Source organism: Ptiloglossa arizonensis, chromosome 10 (genome assembly GCF_051014685.1).
Source record: "Ptiloglossa arizonensis isolate GNS036 chromosome 10, iyPtiAriz1_principal, whole genome shotgun sequence".
Classification (NCBI taxonomy): domain Eukaryota; kingdom Metazoa; phylum Arthropoda; class Insecta; order Hymenoptera; family Colletidae; genus Ptiloglossa; species Ptiloglossa arizonensis.
In genome coordinates, this window is record NC_135057.1 from 14,769,790 (window position 1) to 14,793,572 (window position 23,783).

The 23,783-nt window shown below is 38.8% G+C and overlaps 3 protein-coding genes across 17 annotated transcripts in view; 2 read left to right on the forward strand and 1 right to left on the reverse strand.

The window, feature by feature from the left end:
* Positions 1-419: 419 nt before the first annotated feature.
* LOC143152115 (endoplasmic reticulum-Golgi intermediate compartment protein 2) lies at positions 420-4,899 on the reverse strand. 6 transcript variants are annotated; one of them, XM_076321845.1, is made up of 7 exons: positions 4,881-4,899; positions 3,872-3,998; positions 2,451-2,616; positions 2,006-2,378; positions 1,668-1,918; positions 1,335-1,595; positions 420-1,265 (listed from the first exon to the last, which is right to left on the reverse strand). In XM_076321845.1, the coding sequence occupies exons 3-7, from the start codon at positions 2,551-2,553 to the stop codon at positions 1,099-1,101; spliced, it is 1,155 nt and encodes a 384-aa protein (XP_076177960.1). In that variant the 5' UTR covers positions 2,554-2,616; positions 3,872-3,998; positions 4,881-4,899; the 3' UTR covers positions 420-1,098. The 6 variants fall into 6 exon arrangements, with proteins under 6 accessions (XP_076177960.1, XP_076177958.1, XP_076177959.1 ...); XM_076321843.1 differs by lacking the exon at positions 4,881-4,899 and adding an exon at positions 4,097-4,392; XM_076321844.1 differs by lacking the exon at positions 4,881-4,899 and adding an exon at positions 4,279-4,377.
* On the forward strand, positions 3,565-12,491 carry Nedd4 (E3 ubiquitin-protein ligase Nedd4). 9 transcript variants are annotated; one of them, XR_012993506.1, is made up of 17 exons: positions 3,566-4,003; positions 5,527-5,727; positions 5,810-5,970; positions 6,327-6,489; positions 6,594-6,718; positions 6,836-6,959; positions 7,939-8,088; positions 8,609-8,659; positions 8,746-9,022; positions 9,099-9,157; positions 9,245-9,310; positions 9,384-9,613; positions 9,685-9,806; positions 9,885-10,524; positions 10,618-10,751; positions 10,819-10,896; positions 11,216-12,491. XR_012993506.1 is itself a non-coding variant. In XM_076321832.1 (16 exons), the coding sequence occupies exons 1-15, from the start codon at positions 3,851-3,853 to the stop codon at positions 10,718-10,720; spliced, it is 2,625 nt and encodes an 874-aa protein (XP_076177947.1). In that variant the 5' UTR covers positions 3,566-3,850; the 3' UTR covers positions 10,721-10,751; positions 10,819-12,491. The 9 variants fall into 9 exon arrangements, 6 of the variants coding, with proteins under 6 accessions (XP_076177949.1, XP_076177947.1, XP_076177948.1 ...); XR_012993507.1 differs by having other exon boundaries at positions 10,618-10,741; XM_076321832.1 differs by having other exon boundaries at positions 10,819-12,491.
* A 1,226-nt stretch (positions 12,492-13,717) lies between these two features.
* Sema1a (semaphorin 1a) overlaps positions 13,718-23,783 on the forward strand; it is a 174,102-nt gene continuing 164,036 nt past the window's right edge. For both annotated transcript variants that reach the window (XM_076321520.1, XM_076321523.1), the window contains exon 1: positions 13,718-14,005. The gene's annotated coding sequence lies outside the window, so the exon portion shown is untranslated. The remainder of the gene's footprint in view (positions 14,006-23,783) is intronic.

Below are 23,783 nucleotides of genomic sequence, written 5' to 3' on the forward strand. Positions count from 1 at the left end.
TTCACCTTCTCAACAAGCTTTTAGTGTCGCGTGGATAAAACGCTAGATGGTGTTATTTAAACTTTATAATAATCAATCTAAAGAATAGATTATTTGTTAAAGACATATCACAGCAGTTTAATATATACCTGTATTATTTAAATAAAATATGTAAAATATTGTTTACATGTATCATTTCATTCTTAAAATGATGCGATACGTATTTCATGAAAATTTATTTATTGTATTGATAACATATTATAAAGTTAAGACATCGCAGAACTGCTGACAGTTCTTACTTTATAGTACTTACCATGTTTAGATTGTACGCATCAGAATGTATTTTTAAAACACAATAATATATATTTAAAAATCTTGATTAGACAGGAACAAAATGACCTGTTATAAAGGTGGTGTCACCATCTCTAGTAAAATTCTCGAGAATAGTTTCAATCTACACCGCTAGATAACGTCACGAGTTCAAATAATCGCTTTACAACACATTAAATACTTATCTTTGCATAAGTATACCCGTAATGTACTACTTATGGATTTTAGATTGAATTAATTTAAACTAGAAAATCATTAAATTTAAAAATTCTCCTATTAAGCATAATAATAAACTAAATATAAAAAAAATAATAGGTACCTACAGTGTCGATATTCTGTAACATTACTTGTCGATTAAAATAAATTCTGTAACATACGATCATGAAAATGAATGTAACTTATTGCACAGTTAAAGTATAGAATATATCTTACAGGTAATACTTTTTCGTGAAACATGGATCAATTGTCAATGCAAACGCGAATAAAATTTTGATCGACCTGTATCTGACAGATGTGCTAAATGTTTATATCACACTTTGCGCGAGAACCAAGCACATAATAAAAAAAAATGATTCAATATTTTTCGCGATATCGATTGGATTTATCTTACATAATTTACAAATATAAAACTGTTATTAATTAATTGGTATGTATATGATGATTACAAATGTGTTACTCGAGGCCATTTTTTGCCTACAAATTTTACAAATATATTAGTATTTGGAAATATACTTAGAAATCGGCTGAAAATTAAATTATGATATTATTTTCACTGAGGTTTAACCATATCTATATTTTTTTTGTTGAAACATCTAATAGATTTATTGGTCCAAGCACTTGATAGTTTGGTTGAACCACTGGAATTGGATACTTTTGATCATTTTTGTCTTCTTTGCGTGTTAGAAATTTGCAGCATAAAATGTACCAAAAACTCTGCACGATATTTTTTATCAATCCTGAAATGTTCATAAAATTACGAATATCTTTGTTAAATTATTTTACAGTTCAAAGCAATGAATACTTGCTGCTTGTAACAAAAATGCCTCCAATTGTGGCACACAATTTCACTAAAAATTGATATACTGTATCACGTTGTTGGGTAACTTTTATTTTAAGTGCACTCATATCATATTTAAAGAAAATTCCTGGAACTCCATGAGATCCTTTTTGATGATCAATAGGTCTTTGATGATCCTTTACACTATACTGGTATGTTTTAGAAGTACTCAATAGAGTTTGTATATCAGTGGGAACTACTTCTACAAAATACTGATACAAAATCATATCTGAAAGACAATTCTTTATAAATATACATATTATAATATTTATATTTTCATTTTATATGTCACATAACTCACTGTTATCTGCAATTTTTTCATCCCCTTCTAATGGATGAACAGTACCTGGACTAGGTCCTCCGAATGAAAACTTATTTATTCTATGAGTGAAGTTGTAATCTCTATCGGTCATAAAAGCTGAAATATGTATGTGTCCTCTGGGAATGGATAATGGCTTTCCAGCTGTTATGTGAAAATTTCCAGCAACTTTGTTAACATTTAAAGTACCGTAAATGCGACAAGCATTTGGTGCATAACTAGGCTGATGGGTTCTAACAATATACGTATATATAAGTACATATTTATCACCGTAACAGTACAGTCTTATATACCAATTGGAAATATCATAATTTGTATACCTCTTTGGCATTTCACTATGTAAGGTAACTTGGTTAGACTTCCATAGCAGCTCATGAATGGCATGATATTCTTCTCTTAAATAAGAATTCATATGTTTTAAAGCTTCAAAATGAGATCTCTGTTCTGGTGTTAATTCCCACCATGTATCTTCTTCTCCTAATGACTGATGAACTATCATATTCTGATTTGTAGAATCTAAAACATCTGCACCTACACGTCCACATGGCATTGCAACAGTTATATCAATATTTATTTTTAATTTTGCATCAATGTCTGTGTCTGGTACAAATTTGAATTGTAATCTGCTATCAAAGTAGTATCTTGTTTCAGCTATTATTAAGTATCCAATAATGCAGATTGTAAATATAGAAACTGCAACCCAAAAGCATAAAATCTTATATTTTGGTATAAACAAGATATTAAATTGCATAGTATGAAACTTACATGTTCCTCCAACCGCAGTTTTATCAACATATGGTTCAGGAACTTTGGGAAATGCATCTAGTTCTTTGACAGTTTTAATATTAACATTCCGTTTCCTTAACATCTTTATAATTTTTAAAGATTCAGGTCCAACAGTGGAGATAAAATTTAATCATTACCTGTTAACCTATATCGTATATAAAAACAAATCAAAGCATACACGTGTATTAATAATGTCAACTGTCAATATTTCCACCTTAATTCTATATTAAACAATAACAGTATGTACATATTTATAAATACATTCTTGTTTCAATTGCAGAAAAGACGACACTACGAAATACTTTAAATGTAAATATTTGACATTCACATGTTAATAAACAGAAATTCAGTATAAATTTTAAACATTTTTCCTGACATTGAATCCGAATTCTTCGGAAACAGTCATAGGTTGGCTTTCAAGAATATCAAGAGCGCCACCGTATCTATAGAAAGAACGCGAAAGTCATATTAATTGGAATTATCAAGCAAATGTTGCGTTATAATAAAAATAATATCAAATACATAATTCTAATGTGGTATAAAAGAATAGACAAATATTTGAATTATTAATAATTGTACTTAATAATCTTTTAATAGTAACCATTATTTTGTGATTTTAAATTTGAATAATTTTTGAAACCTTTTGTTTGATCTGTTTGTAGTTCGTGGAACAATTACCTGCATGTATGTTTATCAAACTTTCAATGTACTAGTTAATTCCATGATTGCAAGTGCGCGTTATCTCATCAATGATTTAAAGCATTCTCCTTATCTCGAGTGAATTTTATATTTAACATTCATATCGGAAATTAGTGATTTTGCAGTTATGGACGATCGCACATTGTTACGTTCTTTCTCTTGAAAATTTAAATATAAATGAATATATCAGTGATTAATTGATTGTGAATTATGTGAATATGTTTCATTAAAAAATATCAGTCACTAATTAAGTATATAGATATTGTATTTTTATGCAGTCTTGCATTTTTTAATTATAATATCTTATGAAATCTTTGTTTGGTAGTGTTCATTGATATACATATCAGATTGATAGTTCCAATAATATTGTGTGTCGTGTTACAAGTTATCATATCCAGTTGTTTAATATTGTGTTAGGAATTTATCAAATATGGTGTTTTAGTCTACAAATAAATTCTTATATAACAAAGACTAGTAGGATTAGTTGTCGAGACATTTTAATCTTTATTAGAGTCACGCATAAATGTATATGATATATTTTAACAACAACAACAACTACTAAAAACAATTGTACTAATTGCAATAATAAGTACTACATATACAAAATATAACGTATGCAACAAATACATTAAATTATCTTAATGTCAATGCACAAAATATTGGGAAATTAAGAACACAAGATGCCAGGAACATTGACCTACCCAATATATGCTGGTGTTGAATCATCTCCGCAAAGACATCGGTCTTATAGTTGGAGTGCTCAGCATCGATCTGCATCTCGAATATTGCCACCTAATAGAAGACCTGGACGACTGTCATTAGCAGAACCTGTGGTATGCAAATAATTTTATTACCTTATACATGTAAAAAATGTAAATATTTTCTTAAGATATTATCTTTGAAGTAGTTCATGTGTACGGTTATACCATTATATCTCCAAGTAAAATTGAATAAAAAAGCAACTCAAAATTATCATAGACATTGTTACAATCTTCTTATCATTGTCAATGTGAACTTCTTTTGATATTAAGACAATGCAACAAGATTATCAAGAAACCGTTCAGAAGAATGCACTCCAAATCATGTGTCAACTTTTACGTGTTTTAACCATTGAAATTTAATAACAACGTTGCAGAACGTTTCTATCCATGTCAAAAATTTAATTTTCGTAATTTCGATAACATTATTCAACTTATTGCGTACAATAATGAAATATGTCTATTTAAGAAAATTCGGAGAAATGTTCGCAGGCGCATTAGAAGCCGTCGTTTCAGCGGTATATAGGATCGTTTTGTAGGCACTTCTTTCTGGAAATTTTTATTTCTTCGTCGTTGATAGAATTTTCACGACCAAAAGGAACATGTTTCATAAAGTGTATAATATTCTTATGAGAAACGAGATGAATTCATTAATTTGAAAAGAGATTGAATCAGAAGGCTAAATTTTGACGGTGTTTGAATATTTAAAAGGAAGCTGGCCATCTTTAAACGCGAGTATGTCATATCCGTTTCGTTCGTGCAATAACGACGGAGAGGGGTTAAGACAAAATAGGTTTCTTGATGGCACATAAGAAACTGTGAACCTCGTTAAATTGTAAGAAGCAGAAGTCGACGATTCGAAACAAATCGATTACACATAACGTTAATGGCAGAGGAACATGTTTACGGATATAATCCGCCGCCCGGGGTTGACGGAGAATCTGTACGTAACTATTTTGACAGTTTGACAAGTACAGGTTGGATTTTTGATTGATAGGCTCCAGAAAGGGTGTTACTTCCAGAAAGTTGTTGATTTGATGATTAACGATACTCTTGCACCAACGAGAAATTGTATCATATAACCGAGAATCAAAACATAAACTGTCCTTATAATGTTTATTTATCACGAAACGCGAATCACAAATGCCAATATCAACTCTTTTATATTTATATTGTACATATAGATACAAACTAAAACGAACTATCTGTTTTTAACAATTTACGTGTATATTTATACATTCTTTTTATATTTTGCAGTTTGTATGGATTGACATTACTATTCAAAATAGTTAAAAATGAGTTTATTCTACGAGATGTACGAAAATTAATAAAAAATTACTTTATAATTATTACAAAATATTGAAAGTACTTATTTACTTAATAACTTGTAGAAAAAATTCTAACTCTTTTTAAATGCATTTAAAATGAGATTGAAAACTTATGTTTATATGCAATATTTTCTATGAAGTAATTTAATAAGTTGAGTTGTGTTATATCCAAACAGTAACAAAGCTGAATTATCAAACAATAATTATTATACTTAGTATTCCATAAAAATTTACAGCAATTCAGTTCTTGATTTTTTATGATGTCTTTAGAGAGATGAAGCTACCAGCAAGCTGAGATTAAAGGTGATCGCTGGGCACAAATTAGCTAAGAAAGACATCTTTGGTGCAAGCGATCCTTATGTACGCGTTGACTTGAATACTGTAAATGGTGATCAGACAGTGGATTCTGCACTTACAAAAACTAAAAAAAAGACATTGAATCCTGTTTGGGAGGAGGAATTTATATTTAGAGTAAGCCTATCATCAACATTTTTTTATACAACCAAATGAAATTAAGTGCAAGATTTATTATAAAGCCATTGGTATTCTTTAGGTTAAGCCTGTTGATCACAAGTTGGTGTTACAAGTTTTTGATGAGAACAGATTGACAAGAGATGATTTTCTTGGATTGGTGGAATTAACATTAATTAATCTACCTAAAGAGCAAGAGGGTCAAACAATCCCTGCTAGACGTTATTTACTTCGACCACGTAGGTAAGTATTTTCTTTAGTATGTGCTTCAAGCTGTGTATTTTGCAAGATTAATCCTTTTAGCTTTACCTTAAATATTATTTACCCATAAATTCTAGGTATAATGGAATAATTGTATATTTTATTTCACAGTATGTATTCATACAAGTCACAAATGATATTTTGTTGTCATTTTAATTTATTAATTTCCATTTTATTCATTTCATGCACAATATTATGCACAATTTTGAAACAATTTTTCCTAAATTCCATATTTATTGTTTGCATTTCACCAATTTTGACATTTGGTTTATTAAAATGTTTTTTTCGTACCTATCATTTGCAAATGCAAAATGAATAACTTACGAGGATATGGCTAGTAATCATTCCAGTCAGCGTTCGAGAGTAAAAGGTACTTTGGAAATATACCATGCATATATTTCGGATTCATCAACGGTGGACAATGACAATGGGGATGCTGCAACTGACTCAGGAGGGTGGGAAATGGTACAACCAGTAAATGTCAACCGTCCTATGCAGACAGTTACGTGTACACTATGTTTTAAGTTAAAATTTTTTTCAAACAATAATTATTTTTAGCTATTTGTCTTTATACAAAATAATATTTTACATAAAATTGTGTTTAGGTTGTGTTTGATTCACCTTTACCACCTTTACCACCAGGATGGGAAGAAAGGCAAGATGCAAATGGGCGAACGTATTATGTTAATCATATAGCACGATTTACTCAATGGGAACGACCATCAGAATCGTATGTAATAGATATAATATACATATATATTATATACAGTTTTATTTTTATTATATTTTGTTCTAGTCACTTAGATATAAAAATTAATTGTTTCAAAACATTAAAATTTAATTACAGTAATACCTCACCCAGTGGAAATGTTGCAATTGAGCGGAACTTCAGTACTGCTGCAACTGAATTTCAACGACGTTTTCATATTAGTGCAGATAATGAAAATGGACACAGAAGTTCGATTAATCAGGTAATGTTGACGATTTTTATATGTAATTATAATTGGCATCATGAAGCCTCAAAGTAAAATAGAACTATATATGTACTTTATACAATGATAATTCTTTGACATTACAGTAAAATGATTATTAAATCAAAGTATGGAAATGTAGTGTTTGTTATTTCATTTATTTGAATTAATTTTTTAATAGATGGCACACATTTTATCAGCAGAATAAATTATTTTACATTTAGTATAATATTAATTCTGTTTATGTAAACGTTCTAAATGTTGTTTTATGTAGTATATGTTGCTAATTTACCATTCTAAATTGTTCATTCGAACGTGTAGATTATAGTGTTGAGTAGCTAGCACTCTTTGCTTTCAAATCTCCATATCATGAGAAAGTATTATCTTCTACGTTTTATTGTGATGTTCATAGTCGTGTAAAGTATATGTGTGTAAGAAATCACACACACACGCACAAAACATAGGGCTTACATATTCATTACTTTGATTTTTCAAAGCACATAATTATATAATATAAAGTTTAATATAGTTTTTGATAATATAAAAATTGTGGAAAAAATGTTTATATACAATGTAAAAATAGAACAAGTTAGTTTCTAGAAATATGTAAATATATATTACTGCTTACTGTGCTATGTGTTTAACAATATAAAATAATGCAACAAGTGTATTGACCATGTAAACTAACAGGAACTTACTATTAATTGTCTCAAATACGTTTGTATGTCAGCTTAGTATTTATATATGTGTTATAATTTATTTAATTATAGGTGTATGCTTTAATATGTGTTTGTGATAACATGTTATAACATCATAACAAAAACTGTAAAACTAACTAACGACTTACTAATTGACATTTATACACGACATATCTAACAATAAATATGATGAATATGAATGACCCAACGACATGATAAATCTCGTACTAAATGAATAATTGGCATGCAGTATGTAGCAATTTTGTGCATGTGTGTGTAAGGATGGTGAAGTTCTCCACAAGGAAGATGAAGATTCGGAAGCAGGAGATTATGAGATTGAGAATCATAGGGGAGGGGGTATTGGGGATACTTCTTCAGACTCTGGACGTTCTGTTGATCAACGTGGCTACCTTAGTGAATACGAAGACCAGGTACTCATACATGCAGACATGATCATTTTCAGTTTTATACTATGCTTCCATTTATTATTGTTTTCTGTATACATTACGTAAAATTAAAAATTTTGAAGAAAGCACATTTACCATATGAAACACTGCTTTTTATAACAATTTTTTTTTATATTAATATATTGAAAATAGTAATAATTATGAAACTTCACCATACACTTATGTACATTTAATTTGTGAGTAACAAATTTTAAACTTTTCACATATGTTTCTGTACTGTATACTTACCTTGTCTTACCTAAAAAGGAAAAAAAGAACATAATTTTTATGCATGTTTATTTAAAATTCTATTTCTTAAACTACTTCCGACAATTGGTATGTGGCATGACTTTGTTAACAAATATTAATGATAGTTACAATATAATTTACCTTGTTTGCAGAATAGTTTGATAATAATAGATCAATGTATATTTGTGGTGTAAATTTGTATTTATTTTAATCAGAGATATTTTCATGTCAATATAAATTTATATTATATTTGCAGACTGATGATAACGTGGACAGTCCAGCTGGATCTAGGCGATCTTCAGAACAGGTGTGTACTGTTATCAATTTAATTCATATTAGTATAAACTATTGAGTAGAATTTTTTATTTCAACATCTATTATCTTGATATTTAGATTGAAAGTCCAAAACCCACACTTCCCCCATCAAGTGATGAGGGTTTGCCACTTGGGTGGGCTATGCAAATAGCTCCAAATGGTAGAGTCTTTTTTATTGATCATATCTATAGAAAAACAACATGGATTGACCCTAGGACAGGACGTCCAAGTTCCATACCTAATCACATTGCTCCTTCAACTACTCCAAGAAGTGATTTAGATCAACTTGGACCACTTCCTGAAGGTTGGGAAGAAAGAGTTCATACAGATGGCAGAATATTTTTCATTGATCACAGTATGTTCATACCTGTTTAAAATTGAGTCTTAAAAGAATTTTAGGTGTGATTACACAATACTTTTTCGTTCATTAGATACAAGGACAACTCAGTGGGAAGATCCACGCATGTCCAATCCACAAATTGCTGGTCCGGTAAGTATATTAGGTTGCAATTATAAATATGAAATTTTGCTTAAAAACAGTTATAATCCAGAAAGTATTATTTTGTCACTTTTATAGGCTGTACCATATTCAAGAGATTATAAACGTAAATATGAATACCTTAAGTCTCAATTGAGAAAGTCTGTAAGTATCTGACAGTTGAAATATTAATTTATAAAATTTGACTATCATTTTTACATGTATGTTAATTTTCTAGAACAATGTTCCTAATAAATTTGAAATAAAAGTTGGCCGAAATAACATTCTGGAAGATTCGTATCGTATAATTAGTTCGGTTAATAGAGTGGATATATTAAAAACCAAATTGTGGGTTGAATTTGAAGGAGAAGTCGGTTTAGATTATGGAGGTCTTGCTCGAGAATGGTTTTTCCTTCTATCTAAAGAAATGTTCAATCCCTATTATGGACTGTTCGAATATTCTGCCACGTAAGCGCGTCGTATACTGAACTGTTTGCACCCTGTAATGTATATATTAATCACAATTAAAATATTTTTAGGGATAATTATACACTACAAATTAATCCTTTCTCGGGGGTATGCAACGAAGAACATCTAAATTACTTTAAATTTATTGGTCGTATAGCGGGTATGGCTGTGTATCACGGAAAGCTATTAGATGGTAAAAATTATTTTAATTATGCTAGAAACATAAAATATTTAATACGGTGTAACCATAAATAAAATTATTTTTTTGCAGCATTTTTCATTCGGCCATTTTATAAAATGATGTTGGGTAAATCTATCGATTTAAAGGATATGGAAAGCGTTGATTCCGAGTATTACAATTCGTTATTGTGGATTAAAGAAAATGATCCTAGCGAATTGGAACTCACATTTTGTGTCGACGAAGAAAGTTTTGGACATACTTCTCAAAGAGAACTTAAACCAGATGGTGCTAATATACCATTAACAGATGTAAATAAAGACGAGTACATAGGTTTAGTTATACAGTGGCGATTTGTATCGAGGGTTCAGGAGCAAATGAATGCATTTTTGGAAGGATTTAACGCTCTTATACCACCGACATTGGTGAAAATATTTGACGAGCATGAATTAGAATTGCTAATGTGTGGTATTCAACATATTGATGTGAAAGACTGGAAACAGAATACGTTGTATAAAGGAGACTACCACGCAAATCATATTGTTGTTCAGTGGTTTTGGCGAGTAGTACTTTCGTTTAGTAATGAAATGCGCTCTAGGCTTTTACAGTTTGTTACTGGAACATCACGAGTACCGATGAACGGTTTTAAGGAACTTTACGGTAGCAATGGACCACAATTATTTACGATTGAAAAATGGGGTACACCAGAGAGTTATCCAAGAGCTCATACTTGGTAAGTGCTTTTTGTTTATTTCCAAAAAATTATGACTATTAAATCGTAGAAAAGATATATAATTACATCTGATGGTTAATATTCCCTTTCCAGTTTTAATCGTATTGACCTTCCTCCTTATGAAAGCTATCAACAGCTCAGGGAAAAGTTGATAAAGGCGATTGAAGGTTCTCAAGGTTTTGCTGGAGTGGATTAGCGCCTTTTCATGATGATATCTGTAATATAATGTACATATATACATACACATAGATACAAAACTACGTATACTGTCTAATACGATTAACTATTTAACAGGATTAACATTTTTCTGCACTCTGAAGACTTAGGTGTCTCTTGACTGCTAGTTACATCATTGAGACAAATCAATGAAACGTATGTTTAAATATTACTTAACTGTTACCAATAATTCAAAAGAATCTTATGCATAATTCACTTTAAAAATTATAAGCTATATTTAACAAAACGTTTGCAAGTAATCTCAAATGCTGTTTCGGAGCAGTTGATATATTACAATTTATTAACTTGTTCACTTTCTATATGTAATTTCGTGTTTTGACTGTTATGCTTTGAAGAGGTTTCTTTTGGGAAAAATTTCGGTTGCCATGATAAAAGAATATTAATCCGATATTAATTGTAAATAATTTTAAGACAAAGTAATAACCTATTAATTAATGTCTTAATTCGTTGATAGCGCAGAAAATGCTTTGTTACCGAAGGAATTTATGAACAGTATCGGTTCACAGATTTAAGAGATAAAATTTTAAACGAAAGTATAAAGCACTTAAAGAACGATGTGAGCTGCATTATATGATATTTGTCGTGCATTATACGATGTTGATCATGGTTTATCAAAACATATTGAATTTCAAGTATATTTGAGCTATTTTACGAAACAAGCAAAAAATAGAAATACGATTAAAAAATTGTAAAAACAAAACTTAGAAAATTATTTCGTATACAATGATGCTATGTAATTTGAACAAAAAAAAGAAAAAAAAAGTATATATATATATATCTTATTATTAGTTTCATATTTCAACTGTACATTTTTAAGTTTGAAACGAAGAGCACTGTTTCCAGTACTTCCGAAACATAAGGTTCTGATCGTTTATTATACTTTTCCCATTGTACTAACAAACTTTTACATAAAATCTGAATTTAATCTATCTCAATATTTTATAGAAGCGTAACGATACAAGATTAGTACTTTCTTTCGTAAATTCTAAATAGAACTTTGTCTTTTCTCGGTTGCACGAGACAATGTTTAAATAGTTAGCGTTTACAGATTATTTGCATTTAGAAACGATCTTGCGAATCTTCTATCGTAGTAATAAAAACTAGAATATATATTGTGTCGATCGAAAAAAAAATGTACAGATAGAAAGCTGGAAAAAGATTTTAAAACATTAAAATGCTATTAGAAGATATAACAAGAAGAATTATGGTCACTGTGAAATATGTAATCTGTTCTATTTTTTATCGATTCATTTATTTATTATAAATGCTTATTATTTAATTTAAGAATAGACTCGACATAGTAGGAAATAAATTGTATTTCAAAACAGACGTATCTGTTACACAATCTTATTGGAATCAAGAACTTTGGACATAGTACAGAGTTCTTCTTGTGCGTTCTTCTAAGAATTTATAGCGAAAACCACATTATGCTTAGCTCATTGTATATAGTATTAAATAAGATAAAAAGGTAGATACGAAACTGCTTGGACGGTGAAATTCAATTGTTTGTACATTTTGACAATATATGAGAAAAAAACGAAGATATTCAATTGTTTTGTCAAAAATGATATACAATGCATGAAGTTGATTGATTGAAGTTGCCGCGATTAGCGTAACCTTGTAAATGCCTACTTTGTACGATAATAGCTATTCCAAGAATGTAACAAACATTCTAGAAGATGTTTAGCACTTAAAGCTAATGAAATATTAATGAAACATTCCATCCTGTTTGTACAGCTTATTTTATTGTAAACAGATACGTCCCGTTAGATAATAAATATTATTATTACGACAGAAATTTTGTGGCCTTAACTTCCGGTTACTTTGAATTTTGTGTATTCCACGTTTTTCTATGACGAACATTTGAATCATGTATTTATAAATGTATAATCGTGGAGGAACGATATATCCTGACGTATTATATTTTTCGAAGAAATAACGTTATTCGAATATTATAGTATTTCTTCCTGACGGTAAAAAAAAAAGAAAAAAAAAACCTTTAGTTGGGACTATTAGTCACTTACTTTGTATAACGATCTACTTAATTGTTTTTTTCTCTCTCTTATTTACAAGTATTCGCATATTTTATGGGATGAAAGAGTACATCCTCCACCGACTTGTATTTATTGTTCTCGTTAAAACAGTTTGCAAGATAATTTCGTTATAAGTTCGAAGAAAAGTGACTTAACCTTTTCGTAAGATTATTTAATCTCGTATATATACGACCGATTTATTTACTTATGCATACGTATACTATGTTGGCAAAAAATGCGTGACTTAATTCAATTACAATTTACCTCCCATTAATTTTTATGTAAATAGAAAGATACACGAAGCTTGTAATATATCGATTACAAGGACGAATGCATTTTTACCGCAATTGCGACAGGGAATATGTAATAAAATGCTTGTAAGCTAAGTCCTTGCGATATGATTATTCATTACTAACGAAATGCGGCGAAGTTTTGCGTCGTAATGGTTAAACACTAATACTACAATTAAAGAACTTAAAATTACGAATTTAAATTATGTTCTTATATAATGCTGTGGAAAATGAGACTATATACGCAAATAAATTATATCACAAAGTATAACCCGTTCCGTAAATTAGTATTCTCATTACGTCCCTGTGCACATATTTTAAAGAAATGGGGTATTAATGTTAGATCTCGCGATAAAGGAGTGCGCAATTATTTTTGCATTTTATACGAAAAGGGCGGCGTAGATTTCTATCAAGTAAGTTCCAGCGAAGTATTTCTTCGAAGAAGCTCGTTCTCGTTACACCGGTTTAAATATTTTCCCGCGATTTTTGTATTTCCCAACCATCGTTTGAACGTTCGCGGCAATTTGTGAACGGAGTAGTTGGCGGAGTTGCCGTCAGATGGCGGTGGAGGCGAGCACATCCGCAGAATCAAAAAAGACAGCTGGGAAGTGTAACATCACACATCGATTCGACGGCCCTGCGAGCCCGAAAAACTTTACGTTTCCGCGTTTCTTGGCGGCTCCCCGCGTTTCCTCGACAAGCGAACCGTGGCCCGTCGCGTTCGTTTCATCGAAACGCGTGTGGTGCGGTGTAAAAAGTGACCGTTCCGTGGACCGATGTGCCGACACGAAACGTGACTGTTGGTTATGCGGTGGTTCCTGTCACGAACAGCAGCCCTCGTTCAACCCCCGTTTCACGACTCTCGCAGCAACGAAGGAGGGAAGCTCTGCATGATATTGGCGTGGAAGTCACTGCATTGCGGTGAGTACAACGAACATTTTCCCTCATTTTCTCGCGAATATTTCGTCGCGGAGATCGTTCCTTTTTTTCTTTTTCGCGAACCGATACACAAACCAGTAGGGTTCATTACCCTCTCTGCGACGACGACAGTGTGCGTTCGCGATCTCGATGTTGGAAATTCATCGTTTATCGCGTCGTTTATTCGTATCGTTTCCACGGTGAGAGAAAATCCGCGCATAAGTCGAATCGTCGGTAGAAATACGAAACGCGTACGATTCTCCGAGGTCTCGTTTCCGGTGGGACAGTCGGTGATTTTGGAACGACACGAGGGTAATGCAGGGACGATCGTGCCTCGAGTTTTCGTTTATTCGACGCGTGACGCGTTGTCGTGGGCCGAGCTTCGAAAATTTCAGTGGAAACGCTTCCGACTCGTTGGTCAATTTCCTCGGTCGGAATCGCGTGCCGCGTTTACGGAGCAATTAAATTTCGCGTTCGCTGGCGGCTCGGGGCATCGAGTTCTCGGACACGTACGCGTGCATAGAATATTCGCCTGCGCACGCAGAGAAACACGTAAACCTCGAGATAGTGTCGACGAATCGTCGACACGAGCTTGCGAATCGCTTCGACCGATCGCGATACTTCTTGTTGTCGTTTCATCTTTGGACGAACGCGGAGCAAACGTAACGCGTTCTAATAAGGGCGAGAGGAACCGGCAACTCGCGCGATAAACGCCAGGGTAACAAACTGTCAATCGTCGAATCGAATCTACCCTCGGTAATATCGTCAGCGTTGTGTTTGCGTAACGTGGTCGTAAACAATAAACGCTAGGAGAAAATAGACGCGTCCCGTGTGCGAACGGTCGGTACGAGGTGCGTCGAACTCGCTTCGTCGTGTCGCGTTCGTGTGCCAAGGATAATTTGTAATCGATCCGCAGGATCCGAAGGTAAATCCCGGCCATTGTCGTCCCGGTGTGTGTATACGAAACGACACGGAACGGAACGGAACGGAACAGAATAGAACAGAACAGAACAGAACGAACTCGATCGTTCGAGCGTTGAAAAATGCAAATGTTTCGTATCGTTATTGTTCTTTTTATTATTGCACACGGATCGGACCTTAAACGTATCGGTAACGTTAGATATCCCAGTTATGGGATCTCCGTACTTGGATTCGAGGGGTGGAGAATGCCCGATACATTCGGATGGCGCCATTCGGAAAAAAGATACACTAACGCGTAAATATTGTCCTAACGGTAACATGGATCCCCGATAACATTTTTTTTCCGTCTCAAAGTCGCAAAGTACATTTTCTTTTTTTTTTTTGCGAGATAAATTCTCGTTCCGTTTGCAAACACATTCGAGAACTATTCAATCCGGGGAATATCGAACGTTTTGAACCGAGCTTATTAAATCGATATCGATATTTCGTGTATCGATCGATCGATCGGTGTCGGTCGATTAATTCCAAAAATTGACTTCCCCCGTTACAAATAGAAAAATGTCGCATCATCGAGGATCCAAGGTATCGAATAAAATGTTCAGCCCGAGTTTACGAAGTAGTGCTCGAAGCATCGGAGACGACCGACGAATGTTTACAAACACGATAATAGCGTTTGATATCGCAGAGACGAGAAACACTCGTAAAGAGGAGACCGAGTAAACGATGCATATTTTAGGTGAAAAGGACGAAAGAGGAACACGGTAATTCGAGTTTGCGTAGACGTTTGATGTTCGTTGGAAACATTGCGGTGAAATTTAACGACGAATCGAACAGTACGGCAGCCATCCCTAGATATTTTTCGCGCGATCGAGTATTTCGAACCGGTTTGTTCGCGTAAACGTGTCTCCCGCTCGTCTCGAATTTCGAGCACTCGGACAACCGTATGGACGGCACGTCGATTACCGACTTCTTGGAATTCTGTCAGCTATTATAACTGTTCTCCCGTGTAACGCTAATGCAGGCTACGTGCTCGGCTCGTACAAAAGCGTCGTCTCCTTCGTGCATCGGGGCGCAAGCTGACACGGGCGTCGTCGTTACCCGGCGATTGTTCTCCTCGCAACCTCCGGAATATTTATCAACCCGCCACTACGGGAACAATCGTATCCCTGCGGCAGCTAGCATCTTTAATAATGGGAACGCGATGCAGGGCCGTATTGATTTTGGGCGTAAGGCGCGGTGCAAGTCGTTTTCAACCGTTACCGATGGAGATTAATGGAAAGACGCGTGTACATTGCCCTTTTACAACCTTCGCGGTGGATTCGATCGTTCCGTTGGATTCTCCCTGGATCGAGTTTACGCTTGTTAGCGATACCGAGTCGTATACATTTTTGATACTTTAATTCGAGCACGATCGAGAGGAGGTCTCTATTTTTTCTTTTTTTTTCATTTTCCCCCATTTTCCTCCTTTCTTTTTTTTTCTCTCTCTCTCCGCAACCCCGAGAAGACTTTCCTCGAGTCATCGGCGCAGAGAAGGGAATCTATTATGAACGCTCGCGCAATACCGCGCGAGAATAAATCAAACAATAAAGGTTCGCGAGCAAGGCCCTCGAGATGTTGTACCGTACCGAGAAACTTAAAAGAGTAGCAATTTCTGAATCTGACGGGTCGTTCCACTCGAAACGGATCCTTGAAATTTCCTTCGTTGGAAATTTGAAGTACGATTTCGATAAAAAAGACCACGTCATCCCGCGGGTTCGTTACCGATATCGGGGTACAAGAGGGTGACTGCGACACCGATCTCGAGACAGGGTCGAACGTTGGGAAAATCGTTGGTTAAGGTCTACGAGGAGTTCGGTAACAGCCAACGCGTTCCGTTTTATTTATTCGGGAGCAATGTTCGCGTACTCCCGTTTCGGTGGGCGAACTCGGGGTTAATTTTCGTCGAGTTGTCCAAAGAAGTAACTCGTTTCGGACGAGTTTCACGCAAGCAAGATCGGTAACGCGATTACGTTAAATGGCTCGTAAGTGTCGTACATCCTTTACGCGCTTCGGAAACACGGTTTAAAGTGAATTCGACGATTCTCCTACGCGTACTTTCGCGAAATTAACACGGCGCTGTATCTAGTTTTGAAGTTGTTGCGCCCCACCTCCTCCCCCTCCTCCTCCACCTCCTCCTCCTCCTGGTGTAGCTCAGCGAAACACGTGTCATCCGATTCCCTCGGTAGTTACACCGTTCGCGCGATGATTGTATACGTAACTTTCGGTATCTTTGACCAGATTAATTTAACGTAACGTCGTTCCACGGGAAAACGGATCGGGGATTTAACGCGCGGAAAATATCCACGGGATTCGCGATTTCGTCGACACGGAACCGTGGTTTCCGGCTCGGGAGCAAATTCGACCTCTTTTTCTCTCCCTCTCTCTTTCTCTCTTTCTGTTTTTCGAATATTTAACGCGCTCGAGCGTTCTTTGTAGATTCGTTAACGATCGCATCTTGCGTTTACGATTTCGCGGGAATAAACACACAGTACGGAGACGTAGGTATGCAAATGCCCGTAGACTCGTTTCCGCGGTACGCCACACGGGGGTGTTCACCACGGGACAAAAGATCGCGCGCGATGGGTACCGTCGCGAAAGAACTCGATTCATTGTACTCGTCGTACACGTACGAATGCTACGAACGTTCGAATAACTCGATCCGGGCGGGGAAAATATTCGATAATTACGTTCACCGAGGAATATTTGGATCGTCGACGCGCACGGAACGGTCTATGTAAGTATACCAGTGTACGCAGAGCGTAAGTATATCTGTAGAGGTAGTTAGGAGGGTTGCTTTGGCGTTCGGTTCGGTTGTTTCGTAGTGGAAACACGGTCGCGGGACGCGTAGGTTTCCCAACGTTGGTACACACGTCGCCGGAGTAACTTCGATTACGTGGAAACTTCCAAATGGTCATTCGCGTCGCAATCCCAGGGCGCATTCGAGCTAGAAGTCCTACGTTCGCTAGGATTTCTTTGTCTCGTTCCGTTTCACTTTGGTCCTCGCGATAGCCGATGCTCCTGGTCAATACGTTTACCGGTCAATCGTTATCGACTTTCCTTTTGCACGGCTCCCTTTGTGCGCCGCGTTCTCGCATCAGTGATTCACCATCGCTACGGCACGATAACAATATTTTGTCGACCGATAACGCGATCTTCCCGGACAAAGGGGCGCAGAGAGGAGGAGAAGGGACGGCGCGGGGGGGAACCGAGGCGGACCACCTCAAGCCGTTTGTTCTCGATCTCTTCCTCGCAAGGTTGTTCCGTGTTTCTTCGACGTTCCGTCGAGTTTAAAGGGATAAAATACACGGGCGTTCGATTTTCCTCCCCCACCCCCAACCCCCTCCTCGCGGCCCCACCGGCGTCCGCTATCAGATTATCGTCTCGACTCGGCCCGTTCCTTTTTATACGCCGATGTGTTCCGAGCTCTCGGCAGACTCGCGACGAATCGCGTTACTCGAATCGCAAACGGTACGTGTTCGTGGCTTCTATACCCGAGGAAATAATAACGGATACTTACCGACGAAACGAAATTAAACCTGAAATTGAATTTTATACCACCGTTGCGCGACTCGTGGTTTCGGAGCGCGCGTTCTCCCACTCGGCCGTCTATACGTACGAATGTACACGTACAGACACTCGTGTACGTACGTATGTATATTTTTGTATTGCGTTCGAAGGAAAAAATAAAGATAAAAATTACCCTCTCGTTGCGGAACGGTCGCGTATTCCGGGGCGAAGACGAACTCGTGGCGGAAGACCGGCCGATGTATCGCGATAAAAAGACACACGCGGTGTGGAAAGAAAAGAAAAAATAGAGAAGAGAGAAAAAAAGTTATCGCGGCAATAACAGTTTTTCCGTAGTCAGCCGGGCCCGGGCGTGTTCTCCTGCGTAAAACTGGTCGGTTCGGGACGTTCGTAAAAAGCGGTACCATCGGGGACGGAGAGGGTGGGTACGGGTGGCTGATTCGTAAAACTGGCGTGGCCGTTAACCGACTGCCGGGATAAAAATCTTTTTGCCGCGAGAAAAAGTTTGTCCGCCGGAGGGCGATCGAAGAGGAGAGAGGCGAAACGGGAAGAAACCCGGGTAGACGTATCGCGGAGACGCGCGTCGAGCAACGTTGTGTTCGATCGTTCCATCAAAGTCGCTCGTTCAAGGGCGGTCAGGGATACACGTCGTTTTCGTCGCTGGCCGATCGTCCTTGGTCGCGCGATCAATCGAAACCTCCTTGCGTCTCGCGTCCCTCGTCCCTTTGCCAATCTTGCGGCCATAGACCTCGGCTATGACAGGATCCGACACCCTGGCCCGCTCGAAATTAACCCCGCGGTATATAGAGAGGCGAATTTGCATCGTATTTCGCTTTTTTTTTTCCTCTCTCTTCTCTCTCTCTCTCTCTCTTTCTTTCCTTCCTTCCGTTCACCTTTTTGTCCGCGATAAAATCGATAGCGATGTACATCGATCGCGCTCGCCTCGCTCGAGTGAAATCCGAAAAATCGCGCGTTCCAACGTGTTTTACGCGTTATCGACGACAAAGATAATCGACGAACAAACGAATGGAACCTTTTTTTTTTTTCATTTTCTCTCTCCCTCCACCGCGTTCCTGGTTTCCCAGCGATTCCAACCGCCGCGCTGCGCCGGTCCGGCGAGAGTACCGGAAGCGCGCGGACTTTGCCGACGGGTGGTCCGCGCGAACAAAAATCCCCGCGGCGCGCGATAAATCTCGCGAGGTGTCAGAGAGGATCCGCGAGAGCGAGGGCTCGGTGTTTTCCGTCGATAGGTTTCGAACGAGCGGATCCGCGGCCGGTACGCGAGATCGACTCGTCTCCGATTCTCGCGAGAATCGCGCGTGCATCCCGACGTCTCGACTCCGCGATATATATTACTCCGTGGCAATGTAGACGCGTGTAGCGTATATAGCTTATCGGAGGAGACCCGACGGTGATCTATCTCTCTCTCTCTCTCTCTGTCTCTCTCGAAAATGGATGCAATTCCAGGGGCGTACCGAGCGTTCCGTTCGCGTTTAGTTCCGCGATCTTCCAGCGTCGGGTAGGTAGGTACATACGTGTGTACATGCATACATAGACCGAGGGTCCAAACCTAATATCGTGTTTTGACCTCTCTCTCTCTCTCTCGCACACTGTCGTTCTCTCGATCTCGCGAACACGGTTCGTCGTCGCGCTCGCTCCCTCGCGGCGTAATCGTCGTTCCCGTCCACTCGTCTCTCCCGGTCTCTGTCTCGCTTTTGTGCTTGCATAGGACGACACCCACCGGCAGTCATCGGCACACAAGTTTGATGTTTACTGGCTGCGGTGGTGCGTACCGTACACACTCGCGTGTGCACAAGCACAAAGTGTTAAAAAGCTCGTGTAACCGCAATGCGGATATCTCGTGTGCCTATCGTCGCGCGTATACGGATCGCGACGCGGTACTCGTTGATTCAACGGCCGTTGCTTGTTTTCTTCCAATCGCCGCCATCGATCGAACTCGGTGAATCCAACGCGGGCCGCGATGGTTCGCGAAACGTGTCGCGGGGCCGCTTTCGAATCGTTTCACGAGCTTCACGAGCTTCCCGGGCAACGTTTCTGGCCCACCACCAGCCGAGTATCGCTTTCGAGCTTCGAGCTCGAATCGACCGGGATCTCGGTCCAAAATTGAGCCAATTCCTAACGCGTTTCTTTCGTATCGAAGAGTAACGTAAAAGTGACCATTCCGTACGTTCGACTTATCTTTTCGCGAGAAATCGTCTCTTGTTCGATTAACGCGATAACTTGTACAGCGTTTCCTTCAAGTTGGACGATCTTGCTCGATTTTCGTTCGCGGACGAAATTAATTCGTGCGTGGAATCGAGGTCTGCCAATAACTGGCAAACGGTGATCGAAACGCTTCGAGTATCTCGAATATTTTACCTCGTACCATTTACACGTCGAACAACACGGAAAATTGTATTTGTATGAAAATAAAAATACGCGAAAAATTAGGGCGGTTGCTGCGAGGGTAGTCCTACAAGTTCCCGATCTTACGTGTAGATGTCGTTAGAGGTGTAGTTAGAGCCGTTTACGAATTTAATTTTCTCGCAAACGGAGCCCACGTTTCCGATTTATTTGTTCTCCGGGTAATTACCGGCCCTTACCCAAGACCGACCGATAAAATTGAACGAAGAAACGACGGAGGCGAAAAATTTATTTCGTATTCGATACAGGTAGCTCGATTGTCCAAAGAATAAGGTAGAATGTTGCGTTGACGGTAAGATTCGTATTTTACGGGGTTAGTTCCCGAAATACCCTACCGTCGTATAGATGGCGGTAGTTGTTCAAAAAGAACGATTAAGGGAAGCTCAAGTTCGCGGGTCAACGACGACTGGGTCGTTTGGTATTTGTTCGACGCGCATCGCGGAATGGCAATGAACGAATTCGTAACCCGGTTAAAGAGTTAAACACTGGTAACCGAAAAATTGTTTCGTCCCCGGTGCTAGGAAAAATCGAAACTCGCGTCGAACGTATCGTACGTACGAATTTAATAGTTGTCACCGAATTCGGGACTTGTCCCGTGAGTGGTTACAGTCGGTTGACTTTTCCGAAAGAGTCGAGCAGCGTTCGACGACAATTCGTCGCTGCGAATCAATCGTTTCGGCGAGCAATCGAAGCGCGTTTGAAGCCGTGAAACGCGTTTTAACGTTATTCGCGATCGGTGTTTGTCGATTCGTTGGAAATCGAGCTGTCAGCTCGGTAATGTATATATTTTTCCACGGCTGGTACGGACCACCTTTCCTCGTCCGTTTGTTTCCCACCCGTTTCTCGTTCTCCGTTTCCGTTGGCTTCCATTATCGTCGCGTGACAAGGGACCCGCGAAAAATAGGAGTTTGATTGGGACAGAGGGAATTTCAATCGGAATCCTAGGACCGTGTCGCCGGCTACAACTACGCCGACGGAGGGGGGACGGAGAGTAGTAAGAACGCCGATTCCTCCACCATCGTCTTCGTCGTCGACGGGCGTCTTTGCTCGTAAATAACATTTGCCTCCTCGCGCAGGAACGAAGTTACGACCGCGGAACTTTGCACCGAGCGAAAGAAAGACAGAGAACGGAAAGGGCGACAAAGCTGTGGAAGGGGGGGAGATGGCGAAACGAAAGAAAGAAACGACGAGCGGAAGAGTGCACCGGTTGCTGCGCGCAAACAAACGACGATTTACAAAGCGTCGAAGACCTCGTCGAAGCATCCCCGAGAAAATCGAAGAATATGCATACCTGGCCGGGCGAAGAGCGCGCGCGGTGAACGAACGCCCTTCTCCGCTACTCGTTCTACGATTCGACTTGTTCGTAAATACGCGGCGGTGAACAGAAAGGAGGCGAAAGAGCTGGATTTCACCGGTTCGCGCGTATAAATTGCGGCTTCGTAGAGTCGTGGTTACACTCGAAACGATAGAAGAATGCCTTCGCTACGGGGCGAACGCGGCTATGTAACCGTGTCGGGAATTACGAGTAATTGCAAATATTCGAGACGGATCACGTTGTTCCGTGAATAACTCGGGAGCATCGGTGGCTCGATTCGGGGTTTTTCCAGCGAGGCGAGCCGTTTCGAGAAGAGAACGCGGGTTCCAGTCGATAACGGGGCGCGAGACTAAAAGAGTCGGAGGAAGGAGTCGGTTTAAAGAATCCGTAACGGGTAGGGATAGAAATGCACGCTACGTAGGCGCGACACGAGCAGAAACGAAAAGTCACGGTCCCGGTAACAGGATTTATCGCGTTCGTAGATCGTGCATCACGATATCGGTGAATTTACAGCTCGTTCCCGGTTGCGCACCGGCGAAAAATCGATGAAGAGACCCGCTCGGTGAATATCGGAGGAGACTTTTCGCCGTACGATTTTCACCGGCAACGAGCCGGGATCTTTGTCGGGAAATGTTTCGGGCGAAACGGGGACAGTATTGCTGTTCGGTCGCGAATGATTTACTAAACACGGCTGCCTCGGAGGCGTCGCGAAACGAAAGGAACGTACTCGGGATCAACGAAGACACCGAGGGTGAAACGGAGAGAGATAGCAGAAGACGGTCTCTCGCTCCGTGTGCAATTTGCAAATCGTCGTGAATGCGGAAGCTTCGAAAATCAATTCCGAACGCCGGAGCCACGAGAGAAAACTCTGCCTCTCTCTGTACAACGGAGAAGATACTCGCTCCGAATAGAGGTCTTTGCGAAAAGAAACAAAGCTGGAGAGGGTGAAAGTGAGAGGCGGGTTAACGCAGTGTTTCTCAAACTTTACCGACCGCGGCCACTCGTAGAAAGAACGTCGTATCTCGGTGCTCCCATTAGCCCCTTGCGTAATCTCCCCCTTGCGCGATGGCTTGTACTTTACCGTCGGAAGTGGCTCTCGAAAGCTCCGAGGTGTGAAATCGCGATCTCGATATCGGTCACTGGACGCGACTCGATCGGAAATTAAGACGGAACGAGGATAGAAGTTTCGGTGCGAACGCGAGTCGGTTGGTGGTGTTCGGGCCTCTTTCGAACGACGATCGAGTCGCATCGGTTCCAAGATATCCACCCGGGGCTTTGAGCAACGCTGGCCCAGAGAACGAGGGAACAGGGAAACCGAGAGAGAGAGATAGGAGACGGTAGAAAAATAGAGCGAGCAGAGTAGCGAATACGTTTCGAGCATACGCGCACACGAGCAGGCCGGTGCGCCGAATTCGTCGATATTTCGGTTTTCCCCCCCATTCCAGTTTCCGGGATCCCCCTTCGTCCTTTGGAATAGCTGAGCGGTCCCGTCGCTGTACTTTCGGACGCGGCTTAATCACCGTGAAGGCTTCTCTGCCGTACTCCCAGTCAACGAGA

Coding starts and splice junctions, on each gene's coding strand:
- LOC143152115 (XM_076321845.1), bottom strand. CDS start 2,553: ATGTTAAGGAAACGGAATGTTAATATTAAAACTGTCAAAGAACTAGAT. Junction 1,596..1,667: donor TGAAAAAATTGCAGATAACA/GTGAGTTATGTG, acceptor ATTGTCTTTCAG/ATATGATTTTGTATCAGTAT. Junction 1,266..1,334: donor AGGCATTTTTGTTACAAGCA/GCAAGTATTCAT, acceptor TGAACATTTCAG/GATTGATAAAAAATATCGTG.
- Nedd4 (XM_076321832.1), top strand. CDS start 3,851: ATGCCAGGAACATTGACCTACCCAATATATGCTGGTGTTGAATCATCT. Junction 8,660..8,745: donor CTAGGCGATCTTCAGAACAG/GTGTGTACTGTT, acceptor CTTGATATTTAG/ATTGAAAGTCCAAAACCCAC. Junction 9,158..9,244: donor ATCCACAAATTGCTGGTCCG/GTAAGTATATTA, acceptor TCACTTTTATAG/GCTGTACCATATTCAAGAGA.